Source organism: Lithobates pipiens, unplaced genomic scaffold (genome assembly GCF_037356315.1).
Source record: "Lithobates pipiens isolate NorthernLeopardFrog02 unplaced genomic scaffold, aLitPip1_a1.2 Scaffold_25, whole genome shotgun sequence".
Classification (NCBI taxonomy): domain Eukaryota; kingdom Metazoa; phylum Chordata; class Amphibia; order Anura; family Ranidae; genus Lithobates; species Lithobates pipiens.
In genome coordinates, this window is record NW_027507787.1 from 21,594,837 (window position 1) to 21,614,033 (window position 19,197).

General features: G+C 42.0%; 1 protein-coding gene across 1 annotated transcript in view; it reads right to left on the reverse strand.

The window, feature by feature from the left end:
- Window positions 1-19,197, reverse strand: part of PCDH15 (protocadherin related 15) — a 1,670,337-nt gene that overhangs the window by 1,000,990 nt on the left and 650,150 nt on the right. Inside the window, exon 9 of the mRNA XM_077454160.1 lies at window positions 17,538-17,708. Within this exon, the coding sequence (XP_077310286.1) occupies window positions 17,538-17,708 (171 nt within the window). The remainder of the gene's footprint in view (window positions 1-17,537; window positions 17,709-19,197) is intronic.

Sequence of the window (19,197 nt, forward strand, 5' to 3'; positions counted from 1 at the left end):
AATCAGCTTCTAGGTTTTAGGCTAGATTAACACTGGTGCATGGGAAAACACTGCATGTGATTCGCACAAGAATCGTACCGCATTCCTGTGCACATCACATGTAATATCTGTGCGGTGCAATTTCAGCCATACATTTTGTATGGGTGAAAATTGCATATGCACCAAAATGTACAGGACCCTTTTTTCTCCCGCACCTGAATCGCATGGGTGTTCACACCCATGTGACGCGATTCTGGAAATCGCACTGCATTTTTCCATCTGTTTCAGGGTGTAGTTAAGATAACATTAACACCCGCAGCAGATTGCATGGACACCATGTGATTGCTTAGAGTGCGATGCGGGGGAAATGCAGCAAAGCTTGTGCATTTCCCGCATCACATTAGTGTGAACCGAAACTTATTGTGAAAGCTTAATTGAACAATCTGACGTTAGAAGTTGATTGGTTACTATGCAAAGCTGCACCATATTCCGTGTGCATCAGTTTTAGTAAATAACAATGTGTCTTTATTGATCTCACTCTAATGCAATGGTATGTCCTGTAACAAAAATTCAAAAAAAAAATAAAATAAAAAAATCGCACAAATAAAGAATTTAACTCATTTGGTAAATCAAACCTTGTTTTTTTTTTTTTGGTGAATGGATTTTTGAGATAAATACCTCAGTTATTGCAAGGGAAACTTTTATACAGGATCCAGTGACTTTTGGGTTTTCAGTACCTAAGGTATATATCACAAACATCTAATTAAAATTTTACAAAAGACTAGGTAGTGCATTATATATATATATAAAGAAAAACAGACCAAAACAAAAGCCTAGAAAACAGTTTTGCTTATATTTGACCCCACTGGGTCTTCTTTAGACTGGCAGACATGTTACCTCACGGCCTGCTTGCATCCTTTTTCCAGCAACAACTCATTAACACAGGGAAAAACAAAGTATACCCCACAGAGGGAACAAGGTGTGGTCAGTGATTACCTAACCCCCCCCACAGCCTGTTACAAACTTTGACTGCCACCCACCTGCATGGACCCTAAAATCCTATGTGGCAGATTTACTTCATCCACAACTGGCAGGGGCTGCTTACTATGAACATTCATTTACCTTAAAATATGTGTGTTTTTTAGATTGGAAAGCCACTTGGACAGGGAACTACTTGATCTCATAAAAAAAATAAAGTTTGTGGATGTAATAAAAAAGGACACTTAAAAAAATACAAAAAAAAAAAAAATCAAGATTAAACTCAGAGATTTAGGTTATCATACCAAATTGAAGCTTTGTTCATTAAACAAAATATGTCTTCAGTAAATTATATTGATAGAAACATTTTACTGGACATATGGCATTGGACAATTAAATATATAAATGTAATGACATGCTGATCAGCATTTATTACTGCATTTATTTTTGCATTTAGACTTTATAATAAGTTATTTTTATAATTAAAAAATCAATACAAGCGCAGTGTTTTAGTCATAGTGAACTGGTAATTAGCATTTTTTATACAGCACCACATAATGGAATTGAAAATTTCTCTATTGCGTGGGATTTATTGCTAAGTACATTTTGTATCTACTGCAGACAACACGTTGCATGTGTGGAGTACTAAGCAGGCCTATAATTCAACAGTAGGAAGATTGTAAACTAAAAGGATTGAATGAAACAAAGAGGGATAGAGGAGGAAATTGCTCATCAAAAGATAAGTATCCAATAAAACAGATCTGCTGTTTTACATCCTTTTGAGAGAAAAGTATTTTGGAATAACCAGCACAAAATAACCCTTTCATATGCGCTGTCTTTAAACCAGGCCTACAGAATGTGATTCCATGTTTGTTTTTTTACTCTCGCTTTCCATTTTTTTCCCCGAGAACAACAAAAGTGTTGCACTAAAATAAGTGATAGATCAAAACAAATCTATATAAATAAAAAATACATATAACAGTAAATAAAACAGTCCAAAAATGTCAGCCTCTCGGATGGACCATAATAATCAAAATATCAAACCCTGTGATTCCACTGTAGATAAGAATGGATCCAAATCCCCCCACCAGGTGAGTATGCCACCACCACAGTAAGTTGGCCTCTTACCAGAGAGCTTGGACCCTTTATGATTAAGGGTCAAACAGGCTTGATGTAATAATCCCAGGAGAGATCACCGACAAGGGATGTATGAAGGAACCACATCAGGAACAGTTCCAAAGTATCCAAAGGACTCTACCCACACAGCGACCATATAGTCGAATCCGAACAAAACATAAATGATTTAACACACACAGGCAGCTTCTTCAAATCATCAGTTTTTTCTATATAAATATAAAACTTACAGTTGCAGAAAGAACGGTGCATGTAACTAATTGAGACTGTTGCAAAAAAGAAGCAATGGGATTGATTTACTAGAGGATCTGAAAAGTGTACTTTCCCTCTGACTTTACTAAAGACAAATAAACTGTATACTTTCCAAGGGTAGTTGCAGGGCAATTTTCCCTATAGCTATTAGTGAATGTATAGAAGCTTCACTTTTCAAAGAATATCCAATCACATACAGGGAAAATAAAACAGTATTTGTGTTTGCACACGATTGGATGCTAAAAGTCAAAAAAAGTTTCACCTTATTCACTAAGCTCTGTGGCAAAGCCTATGTGAATTTAGTCAATCAACCCCATAAAAACTGTTCACTGAGCTTAGAAAATAAGATGAAGTTGGGCTTACTTAAAAGCAGAACTCTGTTTAATTTGACATTAATCAGTTTGTTTGGGTCCAAATAAATGATTTCCCTTACATATATCTAGGGATGAGCCGAACAGCCAGCCCCTCCCCCCCCCCCCAGTTTGGTGTCATAAAAAGAGTTTGCCCCAGGGGACAGGTATCAATGCAAAAAACGTTTTAAAAACTGCAGTTTTTTTCAGGAGCAGTGATTTTAATAATTATTAAAGTGAAACAATAAAAATTAAATATTCCTTTAAATATAGTGCCTTGGGGGTCTCCTTAGTCTGCCTTTAAAGTAGAGCATCTTTCCTGCGTTTATAACAGCACCATAACAAAATTACATTTCTAAAGGAAAACGTCATTTAAAACTGTTTGTGGCTGTAATGTATTGTTGGATCCCTACAATATAAATAACAGCATGAGTTCACTCCTCCCAGTCTATTACCAGGTCCTTTGGGTCTTGTATGAATATTAAGGGGAACCCTGCACCAAAATAAAAAAAATGGTATGGGGACCCTCCACAATCCATACCAGGTCCTTCAGGTCTGGTATGAAATTTAAGGGAACCCCCACACCAAAATGAAAAAAAAAAAAAAAATTAATTGGTCTCCCGTAAAATCCATATCAGACCCTTATCTGAGCACATAACCTTGCAGACTGCAAGAAAAGAGGGAAAGAGAGCACCCCGCGCTTTCTGAACCTCATCATGGGAAGGGTGCTTTAAAGTCCCTTTTGGGTCCATTGTACCCCTACACATTCACCAAAAAAAGTGTCAAAAAAGTAAAATTGACAGGAGACAGTTTCCTTTATTAAAAAAAAAAAGACCCGTGATGTCCATTCATCTTCGATCACAGTGCTGACAAACCGAGTAAAAAAAAAAACAGAAAAACTCTGCCTCAATGGGAAGCATACCACGACTGCAGCCTTTTTGCGCTGACAGCTCTTATATCGCTGAGGGTGGGGCCACGCTGTGATGTAAGCGGGTGACCCCACTCCCTTCTGACATCATGTGATAACACGTAACATCAGAGGAGGCGGGGTCACACATAACTGGGTGGCCCTGCCCTCAGCTATATAAGAGCTGTTCTCGTGAAAAGGCTACAGTAGCAGGATGCCACCCATTGAGGTAGAGTTTTTCAGTTTTTTTCTCTGGACCGTTGGCGCTGTGATCAAAGATGAATAGATATCACAAGACACTTTTTTTTAAAGATAGAGGACTTGTCCCAAACTGTCTCCTGTCATTTTTACTTTTTTGACACTTTTTTTGGTGAATATGTAGGGGTGCAATGAACCCAATACCCATTCACATGGGGGGCAGGATCTGGGGGTCTCCTTGTTAAAGGGGGCTTCCAGATTCTGATAAGCCCCCCGCCCGCAGACCCCCACAACCACCTGCCAAGGGTTATGGGGACGAGGCCCTTGTCCCCATCAACATGAGGATAAGGAGTTTTGGGGGGACCCCAAAGCACCCTTCCCATGTTGAGGGCATGTGTCCTGATACAGCTCATCATCCCATAATGAGAGCCGAACCGCTCCTCCGTCATTTGACAGTGAGTGGGCGGCAGATGGTTAAACATGGCTTGGTGTTCAAAGTAAAAATAGCTTAATCTTAGTTACTATTGTTTGGTAAGAAAATGCACCTTTCAAAGCCACCAGTAAATCACCATCATTGCGTTTGATGGCAACAATTTAATTTGGTTACTTGGACTCATATGCATCATCCCTTCTACAAAAGTAGCTATATATTTTATAAAAAAACGATGGGCAAAGCACATACATAGATGTTTCTATTGTTATAAAGTAATGTGTATACTGAAAACTTGACAACATTTCTTGGACTGAGCAAATTTCACCTCAGGTCTCTTGTTGTGGCTGCTCATAAAAGCGCAATTTTAAAATACAATCATCTCCTAATAATTATTAGGACCATTACAGTTTCCCTCTGCTGACCAGTTTTATGGAGATGTTGATTTCATTTTCCAGCAGGACTTGACCCCTGCCCACACTGCCAAAAGTACCAATACCTGGTTTAATGACCATGGTATTGCTGTGCTTTATTGGCCAGCAAACTCACCAGACATAAACCCCATAGAAAATCTGTGGAGCATTGTCAAGACCTAACAATGCACACAAGCTGAAAGCTGCTATCAAGGCAAACTGGGCTTCCATAACACCTCAGCCGTGCCACAGGCTGATTACCTCTATGCCATGCCGCATTGGTGCAGTAATTCATGCAAAAGGAGCCCAGACCAGGTATTGAGTGCATACTATACTGTACATGGACATACTTTTCAGTAAGCCAACATTTCTCTTTTAAAAATCTTTTTTTATTGGTCTTATGTAATATTCTAATTTTCTGAGATACTGAATTTCGAGTTTTCACTAGTTGTACGCCATAATCATCAGAATTGAAAGAAATGCTTGAAATGTATCACTCTGTGTGTAACACATCTATATAAAATATATGAGTTTGACTTTTTGAATTTAATTACTTAAATAAGTTAACTTTTTGATGATATTCACCTGTATATAGAAAAAGTATAGAAAATAAAAGAATCACTCCCCTTTTAAAATAATCACATTTTGTTGCTTTGAAGCCTGAAATGAAGACAAACACAGTTTTTGTTTTATCCAGCGGTATTTACTTACAACTTATTTACATACAACTTATAACTTTCAAGTGAAAACTTTAGCACCAACATGTCAGAAAAAAATGTAAACAAAAATTAAAAAACAGAACCACTGAGTTAGAAAAAGGTCACCCCCTCCTAAAAATCACTTGTAAACTTAATCAGGTGTAGCTAATTACCTTCTTAATGCCACACAAATCCATTTGACTTTCAGCTGTGATTAACTGTGGTCATTATGATTAGCTTGGCATGCAAAGATATTTTCTGGAGCATTTCAGTCCCTGGTAGTGAAACTGAAGCAAACAAACTATGGGTGGCAAGGCACTGTCAAACGATCTCCAGGATAAAGTTGTGGACAGGCATGTCTGGAGATGGATACAAACATTTTTTAATGGGTTTATCAATGCCTGGATGAAGTCTAGTATTAAGAAGTGGAAGGTATTTGGTCCAATACAGACCCTCCCTGGATCAGGAGTTGCACCAAACCGAATGAAAGAGCCAAGAGGAAACTGGTCAGAAAGGCTACCAAGAGGCCCACAGCAACTCTGAAACAGTTGCAGGGATTTATGAGAACGAGTGGTCATTGTGTGCACGTAACAACAATATCATTTTTTTTTCTCACAAATGTGGCCTGTATGGGAAGAGTGCAAGAAAAAAGCCACTCTTCAAGAAAGGCCACATACAGTCAGGACTAAGCTTTGCTAAAACGCAGCTTCAAGATTCTGAGGCCACATGAAAAAAAGGTGTTATGAGACTAAGATCGAATTGTTTGGCCTCAACACCAAATGATGTGTGGTGGAAATCCAATACAGCTCACCAGCTCACCATCCAAATAACACCATTCCTACAGTAAAGCATGGAGATGGTATATTCTGTTATGAGGTGTTTCTCTGCAGCAGGGACTGGAGCACTTGTCAGGGAAGAAGGAAAAATGGATGGGGCAAAATACCATAAATTCTTGAAAATATGCTGCTCTCTGCCATAAAGTTGTCAATGAGAAGAAGGTTTACCCTTCAACATGAGAATGACCCAAAGCACACAGCAAAAATGACCACACAGAAAAAAGGTGAATGTCCTTGCATGACCCAGTCAGAGCCCAAACCACATTGAAAATCTATGGAATGAATTGAAGACTGCAGTCCACAAACGGTCACTGTCAAATTCATTTGAACTTGAGCAGTGCTGCAAAGAAGAGAAGACAAATATTGCAATGATTAGATGTGCAAAGTTAGTAGAGACATATCTCAACACACTAAAGGTTGTAATTAAAGCAAAAGGTCGTTCAACAAAATACTGACACAAGAGGGTGGTTCTTTTTCCAACTCATCAGGGTTCTGTTTTTGTTTTTTCTGATAGGTTGGTGTTATATCTTTCACTTGGATGTTATAAGTTGCACTTGCAAGGTTAAATACAGCTGGATAAAACAAAAACTGTGTCTGTCTTCATTTTAGGCTGCAAAGCAAATAAATGTAAATATTTTAAAAAGGGGGTGATTCTTTTCTATACCCACTGTAAATATATACAGGAGTGTTTAGACCGCTAGCCACAGGAAAACACAAAAATATATACATACATTGTATATATATATATATATATATATATATATATATATATATATATATATATATATATATATATATATATATATATTTTTTATTATTATTTATGGCCGAAGCCCTATGGCCGATACGGATATGAACAAATAGACTTACCATAAGATTAACAACATGAAATGGACCTGAAGTGGGCCCTGGTCTGATGGTCGGTATACCAAAATAAGGGGGCATACCCTAGATTAGAGATTAATATTTTGTGAAGAGAAATGAATTTGAGAAATGCCCTGAAAAGGGGATGGGAGGGTGGGTGCCGCGCACCGGAAACCGACAAAGACCACAGGCGAGCGGGCTGGTTAAATACCCTCCGGGCTCCTCCCATAAATTCAGGCCACCATACTGGCCTTCCTACTTATGGTCGAAGCCCTATGGCCGATACGGATATGAACAAATAGACTTACCATAAGATTAACAACATGAAATGGACCTGAAGTGTGCCCTGGTCTGATGGTCGGTATACCAAAATAAGGGGGCAAAAACATTCAGGTAGGGGTGTAGTTTTATTAGTTTTAGCTTAATTAGTTGAGCAAGTTTGGTGAATGCTTGTGCCATTTCCACCCGAGGATTGGGGATGTAACGGTGAAGGTAGGCAGGGTTCCAAATGCTTAGTCTCTCAATGACGTGACTTGGGACCCATGCCAACATGCTGCCAAGGTTGCTCAAATACTAAAGAGTGACCACGGTATGGACCGGGGTCGAGGTGTAGGCTGCGTAGAAGAACCCCATGTGTTTGGGAAACTGGCAGGTACACAAGTGTTAGCATGAAAAGGCAATAGGGGACTATAAATTACGCGTTCCGGTAGGAGTGACAGTAGTTAGTCGAGTATGGTTACTCGACACCAAGCACTGCTTGTTCTATAGAAATGGACGTCTATCCTGCAGCCAGATTGCTGGGTTTTTAGACACTGCAAGGTGGAGGATGAAATGGTGTTGGTAGCGAGCCAAGTGACGACTATGCAGAACTTGGCCTGCGGGATTGCTGAAGGCCTGGAATGAACATACAATGGACATTAAACTGGTGCCGCCAAGATAACTGCAGCAGTCTGCGCAGGAAGGACACAACCGAGAGCGGTCCAGACCTGGCTTTATCAACAAGATGAACCTCGGCCCAGTTGTCGGTGGTGAAAGCCACGACCTGTCCTGTCCTGACATGACCCCAGAGTCGAGAGGCTGTCATGACTGGGTATAGCTTGAAGAGGGAGGAAGTCCAGGTAAACCCGGGGTTTAGGAGTATCCCTGATGACATGGTCCTGTAAGCCAGTGGTGGCCAAAAATTGCAGCGAAGCCTGTGGAGGCTGCGGCATCTGTCACTACCAGGGGTGACAGGGGCATCGTAGATGGTATAAAGATCGCTATACCAATCCATGCAGAAAGGAACCTTCCGACATTGATAGGTCTGCTAATGCCACGGTATCTAAACCAAGGATCTGAGGGGGTCCTGCGTCCGTGAGAGGAAGACCAGGAGGCACGACATAAAGATTGACCCTGGGGAATGGCCCGTATTGCAGATTTGATCATTCGTCGGGTGGTGTCTGTGTCGAACCCGGCTGCCAGTGCTACTAACGATAAATTGGCTAGGCCGTGCAAACCATAAAGGGCCAGGTAGATGGCCGCTTGGATGACTAGACTGGGGAATGTGCGAGGATTTTATGTGTCCCTAAAGATGGCAGTTGTGATGGGCGAGGGTTTGCCGTTGGCTATGGGCTGATGCCTCTGGATGCCTCGTAGTGGAGATCTTACTGTATGGGCCGTAAAGACAGATGGCTCTCCGGGCCCTGTAAGGACAAGAAATGCTGAACGCTGGCTAGGTATAGCCTGAGCGTGTTACAGGAAGAAGCCAGTTGCGTGTGTCAACCCGATCCTGGTGCAGGACGGAAGTTGAACTCAACTGTCCTAAGGGAGAGACAGACAGATAGGAAACGGTGAGTGGCTTGTAAGAAAAGCCACAGGGGACAAGTGGCCAATTAAGTACTGCTGAAAATGACGTGTAGCCAGTTTGTGTGCCACTGAAAATGTGCAAGCACAAGAATGATTGCAAGAGGTTATGCTAAGTCGCGAGCCTTGGCATGATTGCAAAAGTTGTGTTTAAACGTGTGCTTGCGACAATTGCACGGGAGTTTGTCACTGGAGATGTGTTCGTGGTAACTCTGAGAAATTCGTGTTACCGCATGTGCTTTGCAAAGACTGCAGGAGTTGTGCTTGAACGTGTGTTTGGATGCGTGCTTGCAATGATTGCAAGATGTTATGCCAAGATGCGTGCTTGCAACGATCGCAAGATGTTATGCTAGGATGCGTGCCTGCAACGATTGCAAGGAGTTACACCAGGATGCGTTCTTGCCATGATTGCAAGATGTTATGCTAGGATGCGTGCCTGCAACAATCGCAAGAAGTTATGCCAGGATGCGTGCCTGCAACGATTGCAAGGAGTTATGCCAGGATGCGTGCCTGCAACGATTGCAAGGAGTTATGGTAGGATACATGGGTAGCCAGGTCGGAAAAGACAGAAGTCCATCCAGTCCTAACCATAAATCGAACAAATAAAATATCGCACAACCCGACACACCCAATTCTACACCCAGAGCTGATCCAGAGGAAGGCAAAAAACCCCAGCAGAGCATAGCCCAATTTGCTTCAGCAGGGGAAAAAATTCCTTCCTGATCCCTCGAGAGGCAATCGGATTTTCCCTGGATCAACTTTACCTATAAATATAAGTACCCCGTTATATAATGTACATTTAGGAAAGTATCCAGGCTTTTCCTAAAGCAATCTATTGAGCCAGCCAGAACTGCCTGCTAGCAATGATTGCAATAAGTTTGTGCCTGGACATCTGCTTGCAATGATTGCAAGAGGTCTTATGCTCGAATGCGTGCTTGCAATGATTGCAAGAGGTCTATGCCTGAATGTGTGCTTGCAACGATTGCGAGAAGACTATGTTTGGCTGCGTGCTTGCAACGATTGCAAGAAGTCTATGCTTGGATGCGTGTTTGCAACGATTGCAAGAAGTCTATGCTTAATGCGTACTTGCAACGATTTGCAAGAAGTCTATGCTTGGATTCGTGCTTGCAACGATTGCAAGAAGTCTATGCTTGGATGCGTGTGTGCAATGATTGCAAGAAGTCTACGCTTGTATGCGTACTTGCAACGACTGTAAGACGTCCATGCTTGAATGCGTGCTTGCAACGATTGCAAGAAGTCTACACTTGAATGCGTGCTTGCAATGTTTGCAAGAAGTCTATGTTTGGATGCGTGCTTGCAATGCTTGCAAGAAGTCTACGCTTAGATGCGTGCTTGCAATGACTGCAAGAAGTCTACGCTTGGATGCGTGTTCGCAACAATTGCAAGAAGTCTACGCTTGGATGCGTGTTTGCAACGATTGCAAGAAGTCTACGCTTGTATGCGTACTTGCACTGACTGCAAGACGTCCATGCTTGACTGCGTGCTTGCAACGATTGCAAGAAGTCTATGCTCAAATGCGTGCTTGCAACGATTTGCAAGAAGTCTATGCTTGGATGCGTGCTTGCAACGATTGCAAGAAGTCTACGCTTGTATGCGTACTTGCAACGACTGCAAGGTGTCCATGCTTCAATGCGTGCTTGCAACTGTTGCAAGAAGTCTACCCTTGAATGCGTACTTGCAACGACAGCAAGACGTCCATGCTTGAATGCGTGCTTGCAACGATTTGCAAGAAGTCTGTGCTTGGATGCGTGCTTGCAACGATTGCAAGAAGTCTATGCTTGGATGCGTGTTTTGCAAGGATTGCAAGAAGTCTATGCTTGAATGCGTACTTGTAACGACTGCAAGATGTCCATGCTTGAATGCGTGCTTGCAACGATTGCCAGAAGTCTGTGCCTGGGGATGTGTTTGCAATGATTGCAGGGAGTGTATGCTTAGGTGCGTGCTAGCAGCGATTTGCAAGAAGTTGTTTCTTGGATGTGTATGGAATGAATCCGATATGAATCGGTCGTACGAATGAAAACAACTGGAGCACGCCGGAACGAATCGGTGCATGTCAGATGCGACCGGCTCGAATCGGGGCACGGTATATGACGGTCAACTTAATGAAAAAACCTGTTATGACAGAGGCATAAGCCGGTCGTGCCGTGACTCTGACTCTGAAGCATGTACTGAAACGTGGCTGAAATACCTGGGGCGCGCCGAGACGAATTAGTGCACGACTGGATTCGTATCGGAGCGTGATACGTGACAGTGAAAATGATTTCCCATGACAGAGTCATGAATCAGAGAACCGAAACCTGCAACTGATAATGAATCCTGACTCTGGAGCATGTACTGAAATGAGGCCGTAACCAACTGGGGCACATCGAAAGGAATCGGTGCATCACGGATGCGACTAGATTCGAATCGGAGCGCGGTAAGTGACAGTGAAATGAGTGACAAAAGTTTGCCATGACAGAGACCCGAATCGGTCGTGCCACGATTGCGACTGACAACGAACGGGACTCTGGAGCATGTACTGAAATGAGGCTGTAACCAACTGGGGCACATCGAAACGAATCGGTGCATCACGGATGCGACTAGATTCGAATCGGAGCGCGGTAAATGACAGTGAAATGAGTGACAAAAGTTTGCCATGACAGAGGCCCGAATCGGTCGATTGCGACTGACAACGAACGGGACTCTGGAGCATGTACTGAAATGAGGCCGAAAAATACCTTGGGCACGTCGGGACGAATTGGTGCATCGTAGATGCGACTGGATTCGTATCGGAACGTGATACGTGACAGTGAAATGATTTCCCATGACAGAGGCACGAATCGGTGCGCTGCAACCTGCGACTGACAACGAACGGGACTCTGGAGCATGTACTGAAATGAGGCCGAAAAATACCTGGGGCCCGCGCGGGACGAATTGGTGCATCGTAGATGCGACTGGATTCGTATCGGAACGTGATACGTGACAGTGAAATGATTTACCATGACAGAGGCATGAGTCGGTGACTCGACAAATGGGACTCTGGAGCATGTACTTAAATGAGGCCGAAAAGCAACTGGGGCACACCGGGACGAATCGGTGCATCGTGGATGCGACTGGATTCGAATCGGAGCATGGTAGGTGAGAGTGAAATGATTTGAAATTATCTGAAATGGTTTGAAATGGTTGACATGGTTCAGCCTTGACATGGCACTGACCGGTGTCCATCAAATCCACGAGAAATATCGATTAGTCTGTGGAGCAAAAAACAGTGAGACACGCCTAAACGAAGCTGTGTCTTTGCGTCGGTGTGAGGTACACAAACACAAAAGAAATGTTTAGTATGATAACGTTACGAGTAGTAGACAGACGTCGCGGCTGTGTGTAGGGTTTTACGAATAACTCGTAAGTTTGATATCAAGTTTTAGTGACGAGACATTTATAATGTATGAAATGACAAGTCAACCGAAAAACCCTACCTGCGACAGCCGAATCGACGCGTTAGTACGTGAATTACGAACGGGAACGAGGACCTCAAACAACTACGAAGCGGTAACTCACGGACGCTAACGAGTTTCGAAGAGTCGCCATAGTGACGTCGTGCCGCGCACCGGAAACCGACAAAGACCACAGGCGAGCGGGCTGGTTAAATACCCTCCGGGCTCCTCCCATAAATTCAGGCCACCATACTGGCCTTCCTACAACAATATACTGCAACAACAATATTGAGACCTGAGGCATTCAGCTGAGAAACTATATAGAAATTTACTTTTAGGCTTCATGTACACCCTGCCTACATTTACCTTGACAGTGGGAAAGCGTAAAATGCTGCAAAATCATGCTGTGGGTTTTTCCAAGGTTTTGTCACATTTTGTGTTTTCCTGTGGAAGGCAGTCAAAACATTCCTATCCTGAATGTGATTCTTCTGCATTCATGAGAGGGACGTTAAAGCTCATCTAATCACAGCAACGCCTAAACTCTGCTAAAAGCCTATGCGTACATTGACACATAGGCTTTTAAGGAGTTGAGTTTAGGAGCTTTGGCAAAAAATGTTTAGGCCTTGTTAGTGTACATGTAGCCTTAAAAAGAGAAAAAGTAGTATGCTAGCTTTACACTGTCTTTTATTGATTATGCCTAGCTTTGTCTTCACGCAAGCTGGCTATGTAAGAAGCATATTTTTAGGAAAAAAGTTGTGGGGGCAGGTTCTTTCTGTTTTTTTGTGTTTTTTTTTCCAGAAGAGAGGGTGATGGCATTATATATGTTGGATGAATGTGGAAATGCCCATATATGTACCATATACAGTGTGGTTTGGCTTCACATGTCAACATTACCACTCCTATTTTCCTATGAATCATATTTGTAGAGAGAGATTCTGCAGCACCAGAGGTGCCAGAGATATCTGCTCGAGAAGGCTTTCAGTATTACCTCTCATCACCCTTACTACCCTTACCCTGAATAACTGCACCTACTCAAACTCATTCGATTTTTCTCCTCCTCCCCATTCTAAGGCATTTCTCATCTCAAATTAGTACTGTTATCTTCAATATCATCCTTGTCAAAGCCCTACTAACTACCCACCATCCATCCAGGTGTGTGGAATGTGAGATCTGAGCAATAAAGGATATTTCACTATCTAGTTCAAATGTCTGCTCCTCTGGAATATGTGTCAAAGAAATGGTCAACTTCCTAATGTGTACATTTTCAAGCAGTCCTACTTCCACCTCAGAAACCAAAGATTGATGTAAGATTAAACTTTTTTGCCATACGGCAACTGACATTGTCAACTACAGAAAGTGATATACAGTATAACTTACACAGGGGTTGCAAAACATAGCTATATGCCATGAACAGAATGGCCAAACAGTAACTCGGCCTCATGTCACAGTGTGCTTTTTCAATGTTGGAATGCTGATGATCGGAATTCTGGTCTGAAAAAATTCAGATGGTTTTCCAGACGAAATTCCGACGGAATTCGGCACAAGCTGTCTTGCCTACACATGGTCAAACCAAATTCCGATCGTTTATAACGCGGTGACGTACAACAAGTACGACGGGACTAGAAAAAGGAAGTCCAATAGCCAGTAGCCAATAGCTTCTCTCTCGTAGTTGAATCTGAGCATGCGTGATTTTTGGTGTGTCGGAATTGCATACATTTTCCGATAGAAAGTTTTTCCGTCTGAAAAATTGTGAACATGCTATCAATTTTTGGCTGGCGGAAATTCGGACAGCTAAATTCCGATGGAGCATACACACGGTCACATTTTCTAATGAAAAGCTCTCATCTGTCTTTTTCTGGCCGGAATCCCAATCGTGTGTACACGGCATAAGGGGTAATTAACTGCTAGTATTTAAACATCATTTTGCAGTTGCCTCAGTGCAGTGTTATATCATATTTTGAAAATGCAAATATCTTCATAGGATATCACAATAGTGAGCAAGCAAGATAGTAATATTCATATACAATTATCTTTTAAGGATAACAAACATCTAGAAGACGTTCATTGCTTTAAAGCGGTTCTCCACCCTAAAGTGGAAGTTTCGCTAATCTGACCCCTCCCCTCTGGTGCCACAATCAGCACCTTTCAGGGGGGAGGGGGGTACAGTTACCTGGATAATCCAGGTATCTGCACCCACTTCCGGGACAGACCGCCGCAGATGCCCTGCCCCCCCCCCCCCGTTGTGTTCTGGGAAACACACAGTTCCCAGGACACAGCGGGGACCAGCAGAGACGCGCAGCGAGACTCGCGCATGCGCAGTAGGGAACCGGGCAGTGAAGCCGCAACGCTTCACTTCCTGATTCCCTGACAGAGGATGGCGGCGGGGGCAGCAGAGAGATGAGCGATCGCTCGTCATCTGCCGCCGACATCGCTGGACCCTGGGACAGGTAAGTGTCAATTTATTAAAAGTCAGTAGCTGCAATATTAGTAGCTGCTGGCTTTTAATATTTTTTTTTTTTTAGGTGCAGAACCGCTTTAAAAAATGTAGGCCCAGTGCACACATTTTGTATTGGTGTTTTACAAAGTGGGGAAAGGTCATCTTGTTCTCCTGTCCTGTCCCATAACAATTTCACCACAAAGGAAGTGGAAGAAAATTTCCAACGGCAAGAAAATAAAACACAAAGATGCTTTTTTGTGTTGAGTACAGTAATGCTGGAGCACCCATCAACTTCAGGGCTCTTCCCATTTTGCATAGTGGGAATACATATTCCCTCTTACAATTTTTTTGTTCAATTTACAAGCATTTCTAAGTTTTGCTCAAGTGAATTTTGTGTGTTTGTTGTGCCAAAGAACAAAATGTACCAAATATTAGCTCTAAGCCAGGTGTGTTTTTTCAAGTACTTTTTGCTGCAATTTTAGTGCGTTTTATCACATTTTGGTGTGCTATTAAAAATGAGTGGCATCCAGACTAAGCTGTTCCAAATGAAATATTTACTTCACTAACAGTTGCAGTGGTGATGGAGGTGAGAAGTGTATGAACTGTATGTAGTCTCTGCTACATGCAGTATACAGAGCTGTGTTCCAGCAACGGGACGAGAACTTCCTTTTCTGCTGCTGGAGCAAAATCGAGTCAGGCTGAGTGACACTAATTTTTTTGCAGGAGACTTTGTATTCTATGAATTAATAAAAACCTTCCTCTCATTGGCTAAGGCGGAGTTTGTGGAAGGTTTGTATTCATATTGATATATAGATTTCCTTGTGAAAGGTTGAGTGTTGCTCAGCTCAAGTCAATCGTGTTCTGGGAGCATGACAGAAAGTCCCCATCCCTCTTCTGGAGCACAGTGCTGAATACTGTATGTAGCTGAGACTACATATAGCTTATACAGCACACACATCAGCTGCAACTGTTAGTAAATAGTTTGTTTGGACCATGTTGGTCCAAACTAATTATTTAAAGTTAAATGAAACCCAGAGAACAGTTTAAATTCTTGTCTGTGTCCCTCATTTGGTTTGTTAATTCCTTGTCACCAGAACAGGAAGTGACAGAAAAACTCTCTATCAAAGCTCCTGATAGAGAAAAACTAACAAGGTTCGATACCCTTTCCCAGTCTATCAAACAAAAAAAGTTTTGACTGGGCTTATACAATAACTGTTTTTTTTTTACACAAGTAATACTACTTTAGTCTAATTAGCACAAATATTCTGTCTCCGACAGATGTGCTAGGGAAACATTTACTTAGATAAATATGTATTTTGTATTTGATGACAACCTCTTCTGAAAATGATACTGCCATATAATAAGTGTGCAGATGAGAAGTTATGACTTCATTCAGAATATACTGTTACATGCTTATGCCAGGTCTGTGGCTGTGAAAATACTAAAAGCAAGGACAGCAATGCAAGAGGTTAGGAAAAGAAGCCCACATGTGCCTCTCAACAAATGTGTTGAGGACATTCTATTAGTTTCAGCTATGCTACTCATATGTAAGCAGCAGCAAGTTCACTGTTTATTACACCAGTTCACCACGGGAAATGCCATGCAGGCAGGGATTTAATAGAAATAATTTACACTTTCCAATGTTTTGCTCAAAAAGGGACAAAACAAGACTACAAATGGGAAGCAGGAATTTCAAGGAAGATTTTCAAAAGTGAGATTGGATCAATAATGCAGACTACTGAAAAATTTTCAAAGACAGGAGGATTTAAGAACATAAGGTCAAGTGCAGGAGATGGAGGTTAGTGGGATCAAGCAAGCCATGAATATGGTGCAACAAATGGACGGAATACCTTTTCATCAAGATCAAATACAATTTCAAAGTCAAATGATTAAAACACTTTTGAACATACAAATACTTAAAAAGAATTTGATAGCTTTTAGTACCCCTTGATTGTTAAAAGGGATATCTACTTTAATTGAAAACATCCTAAGTGCAAAAGAACAGATCATTTGCCTGGTGAACTTAGATCCTGCTGGGAGAAGTTAATGCTGACAGAGGACCATAGCACCAGTTAAAAAAAAGCTGGCAGTGCTTATTTCTAATCAAAATTATACTCATTTTAGTATCTTAGCAAATATTTTTTAACAAGGGGTACAAGAAGGTATAGATCAGAAAAGCTTGATTATTACATATTCAGCTCTAATAAAACATATAATGCAACTACAGGTGAATTGGTCTCTAGATTCAAAGACCACAGTGATGCAAAATAAAAGACAAATATAAGAACCCAGATATCCTACTAATGACTATAGAAAGTCTAATAAGAGTGCATAATCCTAGAACATCAACGTCTAAGAAATGTAAATAACAATGCTTATAACAATTTCCCTATATAAATGGACTACCAAAAACATCTAAGGCAAAACATTGTTTTGGGATAAAGTGGGGAAAGTTTAGACTTTAACTTCTGTCTGTGTTCCAGCTGGAGATATTCACTCTTTATTTGTTGTAGTGTCCATTGTCAGTGAGACAGGAAGTGAAAGGAAATTACAAAATGTGGAGTTGTCTCCAGGGCAAGATGTGAGGGGAAATCACCCAATTTTCAATTTCACAAGATTCTCTCTCAATTCCTGTTGCATCTCAAGGACAGGAAGTAAGGGGAAATCTGCCAAGCGGGACAGAGACAGAAAAAATTACTTTTCTCCTAAATCCAAAATTAAAAAAAAAGGAATAACATTTTTTTTTAGCTAACAGATTTAAAAAAATCTCACCAGCTTTACTTACCGGAGGGCTGAGTTCTGGAAGGCTTGCTTTGTAAGTTAATGGTCGACAATCACGTGTATTTGGCACAGGTACACAGGGAAGAAACCGAGGACCAAGATCATCACCATCAAGAACATCCACTGTCAATGTAGTTGTACTTGTCCTTCGTTCATTAGGATTAAGTGGACGATCCTGTAGATAAAAGAAGTCCTTTTACAAAAAAATGCACTATTAACTATGTATACATTTTTGCCAATGTGGGACCTTTACAGCAGATGTTTTGGAGCATTAACAGTATGCAACTCCCCTTTACTTCTGTTGATATTTTGTTGTACTCAGTTTCCTCCTACAATGGAAGACTATGTACAATGCCAATGGTGGCAAGACCATAGTTTTAATGATATCTATCCTTTACTTTTCCCAGCAGGAGTTATATTTTCAGGAACTCTGCAATTCTTATTATTATGGATGAGCCTGATTGGGCATTCGCGGGAAATTTGAGCGCTCACGGAACACCCCATAATGCATTGTGACAAGAGTCATGCACTGCTGTGAGAGCCATGATTTGCCAAAGGCAGGGTGTTTTTGGTCAATCATGGCTCAAGTCCATGCCCCACGCTATGTAAGGCTACTTACAAAGCGGTCGTACATATTTTAATGAAGAGAGCATCAAAATTACATTTCTAAAAGGAAAAAAATTACATTTAAAACTGCTCGCAGCTGTAATATATTGTCGGACCCTGGCAATATAGATACAAAATCATTGAAAAAAAACTGTGTGATCACCCCCCCCCCCCTAATCATATCAGGTATGGATATTAAGGGGAACCCTGTGCCTTCCGGTCTGGTATAGTTTTTAAGGGGAACCCCACTCCAAAATAAAAAAAATGGCATGGGGATCCCCCCAAAATCCATGCCAGACCCTTATCCGAGCAAGCAACCTGGCAGGCCACAGGAAAAGGGGGGGGCAAGAGAGTGCCACCCTTCTGAACTGTACCAGGCCACATGCCCTCAACATGGGAAGGGTGCTTTGGGGTCCCCCAAAACACCTTGTCCCCATGATGATGGGGACAAGGTCCTCTTCCCCTCTGCAACCGTTGATGTCATAAGGGGGGCGGAGTCGCTTGGTTAAGTCACCGGGTGGCCCAGCCCTCAGCTATATAACAGCTGTCATTGCTGCAGTTGGCAGGACACCTCCCATGGAGGCGAAGTTTATCAGTTTTTTTCTTTTTCGGTCCGTAGGTGCTGGGATTGAAGATGTATTTACATTGTGGGACACTTTTTTAAAATAAAGGACTTGTCAAAAACTGTCTCCTGTCATTTTTACCTTTTGACACTTTTTTGGTGAATGAATAGGGGTACAATGTGCTCGATCCCTATTCACATGGTGGGGCGGGATCTGGGGGTCCCCTTGTTAAAGGGGACTTCCAGATTCCGATAAGCCCCCCACCCGCAGACCCCAACAACCACCGGGCAAGGGATGTGGGGATGAGGCCCTTGTCAGATCAAAATTGGGACAAGGTGTTTAGTACGATTCAGGAGGAGGGGGTCTCTCATCCCCCTTTTCCTGCAGCCTGCCAGGTCGCATGCTCCGATAAGGGCCTAGAATGGATTTTTGGGGGACCCCCATGCCATTTTAATTTTTTATTTTGGCGCGGGGTTCCTCTTACAATTCATACCA